The sequence below is a fragment of the Blennius ocellaris genome (assembly GCF_963422515.1).
Source record: "Blennius ocellaris genome assembly, chromosome: 7".
NCBI classification, from domain to species: domain Eukaryota; kingdom Metazoa; phylum Chordata; class Actinopteri; order Blenniiformes; family Blenniidae; genus Blennius; species Blennius ocellaris.
Window position 1 is genome coordinate 5,657,620 of NC_137656.1, and position 6,307 is coordinate 5,663,926.

At 43.4% G+C, this 6,307-nt stretch overlaps 1 protein-coding gene across 1 annotated transcript; it reads left to right on the forward strand.

Moving 5' to 3' along the window:
* Positions 1-146: 146 nt before the first annotated feature.
* LOC308132706 (monocarboxylate transporter 13) lies at positions 147-6,011 on the forward strand. The gene is made up of 5 exons (XM_080499887.1): positions 147-331; positions 1,972-2,226; positions 2,320-2,463; positions 2,555-3,325; positions 4,398-6,011. Exons 2-5 carry the CDS (start codon positions 2,025-2,027, stop codon positions 4,583-4,585), a joined length of 1,305 nt encoding a protein of 434 aa, XP_080356013.1. The 5' UTR covers positions 147-331; positions 1,972-2,024; the 3' UTR covers positions 4,586-6,011.
* Positions 6,012-6,307: the final 296 nt, after the last annotated feature.

Sequence of the window (6,307 nt, forward strand, 5' to 3'; positions counted from 1 at the left end):
AACCCTAAGTGTGCCGTGACGTATTGAGTTTCCTGCTCGGTGGCGCTGCTGATTGGCTGGTGGTTGGAGAGACGCTCCTCACGAGCAGCTTCCAGCTTTAAATATCAGCATCACCGCCCGGAGTCGCTCCCCGTTTCGCCTCCGTGTCGCTGCAGCGGAGGACACCGAGAATTCACCGGCAGCTGGAGGACTCTTCCCCGGTGACGGTGCACGTCCTCCTCCGCCGCTTCTCCTCCGGACTTGGAGGCCGCTCGAGGAGTCCGAGCGGCGGCTCCACGGCTCCGGGGCAGTAATGTGGAGGACACAGGGAACGACCCGGGACGTGAATAACGTGAGAAATTCAACTCTGTAATCTATTAATTTGTTTATTCACATGCCCGCCTCGTACGCTGCGGAGAGTTTTTCATGTGTTTTTCGCTTTAAATATTATCGTTGTTGTTGTTGTTGTGGTTGTTGTGGTTGTTGTTGTTGTTGTTGTTGTTGTTGTTAAAATCACCGAATCTCACTCAAATAAACTCCAGTAAATGAGTTTACACAGCTTCCAATAGTGTTTTTATCCACTCAGTTTTGTAATAAATAAGGTCTTGTTGCTGTTTCTGTGTTTATTATAAAGTCGCATACAGGAAGCAGGGGCGCCTCGAGAGAACTGAGGGCCCGGGTTTGGAGGGGGCCCCATCCCCTCGATTATTATAGAAAATAATAGAATTCAACTATTTAACACATCTATTTCTACTAATTGACATAGAACTACAGTTTCACAATATAAATACATCTTAAAATTGGACTTTGCTATATCAAAAAATCTTAACTTGCAGCTTACATTGCTCCTTTTAAATTAAGTTAATAAGATTGCAGTGTAGATATGCATATAGTGATTACAATGAGACAACAGGATTATGAAACAAAAGGCTTTGTTGACTATAAATTGTGAAATATAGTGTTTTATGATTAATTTTTCACTGCCCAATTGATTTTGGTTGCATATATTGCAAAGCATAAACAAAATACAGATGCATACAAAAACAAAGCCCAAATCTATTTCCAATAATATGAATTATACCACATATTGACCATTGTAAGAAGTGAAAAGAGCATCTTATTTCACTATTCATCCAACAGCATGCTTCATATCTCATCAGCATTCCTCTTTCAGTTACACTTACACAAACATATACACAGGAATATATTAGTCCGACACAACTACGTTTCTTTGCTGTAATAGAAATGGATAGAGTACCCTGCTTCTGTCCAAGCAATTCATATTTACTGTAAACAAATTATAGTATAGAGATGTGTGCAGCATAAATGTAATTTTGACCTTCAGTAGAAAGTTATTTTTCAAACTTTAAAGGATGGTGCTTTAATCAATTTTAATAAAGGTTGTCAATCAAAATGATAAAAAAAATATATATTTTAGGCCAAAAATTTAGTTCAATTTTCTCTGCGCTTTATTGTACGATCAGCGGGAACAATTCTCTCACACATACATTAAAGACATTACAGAGACTGTAGAGAGTCATGCTGCATAAGAAATATTTCTGTAAAATTCATATTGGCGATATGCTGAGGAACAGAAAACGTGCTGCGATAATTCACTCAGGGATGTGATCGCCGTGGGGCCCCCACTGCGTTGACAGTGGCGCCAATTAGCATGACATGCGTCATATATCACCGCCTGGTCCCGTGGGCTCTGCAAATGGAATGCAGAGGTCAAAATATTAAACAAAGAAACTGTGCTGATGATGTCATGGATTCCTCAATTACTGGGTGAAAAAAGGGTGAAAATCATGAGCGCACTAGAAATTGCAATATTTTTGATAAAATTTAGATTATACTCCCACATTGCAAAATCCAAGGTGGGAATTTCCCAATTGGTGTCTCTGATGTGTGCACTGCGTAATATGTCTGACAGCTGCCCGGCATGTTTTGCATGTTTTATGATCTCCACTGAACATTTGTAATTGCTTGTAGGCAGAGCGAGTCGAGAGAGCGAGAGGCCCCTCTCCCCCGGGTACCTGACAGCCATGACGCCCAGGAAAGCCCAGCCTCCTGATGGGGGCTACGGCTGGGTGGTGGTCATGTCGGCGTTCATCATCATGGGCCTCACCACCGCCGTCCTCAAGAACTTTGGACTCTTCTTCCTGGAGATCCAGAGCCACTTCGGGGTCCTCACCAGCACCACCTCCTGGGTCACCTCCACCACCATTGCTGTATTTCACCTCTTAGGTCAAGACCTTCAAGCTCCAGAATTGTATTAATATATATATATATTTTTAACTCTAGGAAGGTCTTCATGTTGACGTCTCCTCCTCTCTCCAGCTCCAGCTGCCAGCGCGCTCACCCTGCGGTTCTCTCAGAGGGTGGTCATCATCGTCGGAGGTCTGCTGACTTCCTCCGGGGTGTTGCTGGCCTCTCTGGACCTCAGCCTGCCCTGGCTCTACTTCAGCCTGGGCATCCTGCAAGGTAGCGTTTAATAGTGTCTGAGGTGGGCACTTATTATCAGAAGACCACAATCTAAATCTATATTTGATGGCGTGAAACGTTTGTCTTCCAGGAACGGGCTTCGCCTTCTCGTGGCTGCCGGCCAACAGCATGGTGAGCCACTACTTCGTCCGGTGGCGTCCCATCGCCATCGCCATCGCCAGCGCCGGGGAGAGCGTCTTCGCCTTCTCCTTCAGCCCCTTCTTCCAGTGGCTCATCGAGACGTACGGCTGGCAGGGCGCCTTGCTCATCATCGGAGGCCTCCAGCTCAACATCTGCGTGTGCGGCGCGCTCATGAGACCCCTGCACACGCGGGAGACCAAAGACGAGGCTCACGACGGCGACGCCGCCGCGCCCTCGCCAGAGAGGAAGACTCTTTTCCAGTGCGCCCTCCTGAGAAAACCCGAACTCTGCCTCTACTTTGCGTTCGCCATCTTGTCGGCTGCGGGGATTTTCATCCCGCCGCTCTTCATGGTGCCGTTCTCCAACAGTCTGGGGATCGAGAAGTACTGGTCCGCCTCCGTCCTGTCGGTCCTGGCGCTGGCCGACCTGCTGGGCCGGCTGGCGTGCGGCTGGCTGGCCAACATGCGGCTGATGAGGAACCTGCAGCTGCTCACCATGGTGACCGCCCTGTACGGCGTGGTCCTCCTGCTGCTGCCCGTCAGCTACAACTACTGGGTCGTGGTGGTGTTCACCTCGCTCTACGGCTTCCTGTTCGGCTGCACCGTGGCCATTCACATCACCGCCATCGTGGACATCGTCACTCTGGAGGGGTTTGACAACGGGCTGGGCCTCTTTATGTTGTTCAGGAGCGTCGGCGGTTTCGTGGGTCCACCTGCCGCAGGTGAGGAGTCCGTGTTTTAAATTCACTTCAGTTTTATTTCTGTAGCGCCAAATACAATACGGTCATTCCGAGGCACTTTTACACAGGAAATACCAACGATTCCACATGAGCAAGCAAAGGAGATGACGGAAAGGAAAATCTCACTTTAACAGGAAGAATCCTGCAGAATATGTAGCCTATGTAAATTAAACATACAGCAGCTTCACTAGAAAATGGTCCAGGGTGGCCTGGACCAGCCTGAATGTAGAGAGTTTCAGCCGCCAGATAGACGATGAAGGCGGAACAAATAAATAGGCTTTAAGGAATCCAAACACCAACACTACTACATTTTTTTTTTGTCACAGTCATGACGCAATGTGCTACTATAACATCAGCACTTATAGCAGAAAGGTAACCAATTGTGGAAAGTTGTAGCAGCGCTCCAATTTTATACAGATAACATATAGAAACAATTCACAGTGCTTTAGAAGAAAAAGAACAGAAATGTATTAAAACAAAGCAAATTAGAAATCTATTCAAGAGGAGAATAAATAAAGTAAAAGTGCTAAAGAAAAATCTATTGCTTCTAGGAAAGCTGAGTTTATAATAATATTTTAGCGCCTGATGCTAAAGAGAAAGTGTCAGCCGTTAATGACTGATGGTTATTTAGATGCTCATAATGTAATAATGTCTCATTTTAAGGAAAATGAGGCATCGTCACACTTGTTTTGGCCCCTGTCATTCCTCCAGAGGTGGACAGAAATGTAAGGAAGTGATTCGCTATTAAATAAACCTTAATAATTGTACTACTGCTCCGAAACAGTTTTTTCTTAATTCATACGTTTACAAAAACGATTATCGCACACACATTTTCTCACAATATGTGCTGTTATTACATTATGAGCAGCTAATAATGCTAATAATATGAGTTCAGTATTACTACATTCTGCGCTAAGCACTGGTTATGTGCTCCTGATTATATTACATAGGGTTTTCCTCAGGTTAACTGATATAACGCCTAATGAGTGAACCATTTAGTGCTCAGCAGAATCAAATGTTAACGTTCTGATGTGCTGCGTTTTCCCCCCTGCAGGCTGGCTGGTGGACCACACCAGTGGCTACAGTTCTGCCTTCTACCTGTCAGGCCTCTGCCTGGTGTTTTCTGCCTTCTTCGTCGTGCTGGTCGACCGCCTCATCCAGAGGAGAAAAGCCGCCGAGGCTCGAACCGAGCAGGCGATCGACCAGGAAGAGCTCACGGGGAAAAAAATAACTGTTGCGTGACAACTTTACCAGACCTCGAGACATTAAGAAGGCTCTGGGTTATGGGAATATATACATATATTTAAATCTGATTTTAGAGAAGTGGAAACAAAACGCTGTGTATTTCTATTTAAAAGGAACACTATGCTATAGTGGAGTTGTGCCTTTGTTAAACATTGGTATTGTGGTATTACGAGGGGAAACGGTTCAGGGCAAGTTGGATCACCATCTGATTTAAGTAAATGTGCAGGAAGCACATGACAAAGCCATCTTTGAGATGCTTTATGTCTCATTCAGCCTAAAATATGAGGTTATGTTGTTCAAAATTCCACTAAAATATGACATAACATCAGCTAGAGACCAGACCACCTGTTTCCTACACCCTCTTTGCAGCTGGAACAAATAGGACAGTTGATCCTGATGGGTGGATGTATAAACCTGTAAAGACCAAATATGGTCAGACGTGAGGTTCCTGGAAACTCACATCAAACTGTTTGGGAGACGGTGAGAAACGATTCATGATTAAGAGGACGTTCAGGAAAGAACCAGTTATGCCAGCTTATCAGTGATTTACCTTTAAAAAAAAAAGACACTTTGAGGATAACTTTCTTCATTATCATCCTCAGCATCTGTCATTTGTAGGAGTTGGGAAAAGCTCTACCAGATATGGCAGCTTGTGCTGTGAAAGAGGAAAAATATTTTTATAGGTCATTCTTTTAAAGCTCTGATGTTCTATGTAAAATATAGGTTTCATGGGATTTCATAGTATTATTAACACTGTATTAAACACATTGACTATGAGTAAGCAGGTGTTACTGTTGCATTACAACAGTTACAAAGGAACAATGAACAACCCAATGGTTCAAAGAAAACATTGGGGTTTTTTTGTTTGTTTTTTTAAATCAGTTGAGACCACACAATGCTATGCCATCAGGGTGAATTTGAAAAACAAAAAAATACAAAAAAACAAACTAACATAATGCAACAGCTATAGGATAAGCTTTCTCGGACATTTCACTGCATTTTACACCAGAAGGTTCAATTAAAATTGACTTTATGTTGCACTTGTAGTCATTTTAGTATAGTAATTGTATGAATTTGTGAAAATATAGACATTTTCATCACAACAAATAAAAAGTTTAAATGTAAATGTCATTACGGCACTATTTCACCCCCAAACTAAAATGTGTTTGGTTCCCCGTGCTTAGCAGATCGACATCATTTCACTTCCTTTTTTTATTTGCAGCAGCAGCAGGACTGTCCATCATATGTAGGTCATACTGCTCAAGTGGTGACCTTTTAGTATTCATGGCTCTGTCAAGCAGTCGCCATGTTCAGTCAAATCTGTTGAGCTTTTTCACGTTTTATATGGACACAGTTTTAAGAAATGTTTCTGTTATTAAGGTTTGAATAATAAACTTGCCCTGAGGGTTTTTTTTAAAAAGTCTGACTTGTTGTTTCCTTGTTTTACATCTGCTGAAATTGGGCGTGTCTCTGGATGAAACTGAGTCCATGTTTAAGGCCACATGACCCCCGGGTTGTGGATATTTCTGCTCCGAGCGCCACACATCGCTCAGATGTTTGGAGTGCATTTTATATAACAGACTCCTCCAACCAGCACCGACTGGTTTCACGCGGCAGAAGCAGTCACACCCAACAATAAACGTTTGACATCTTAATTTATTGTGCTAGTCAACAAAAACATTATTTTTCTCACTCAATCATTTTATCTAAACAATTATA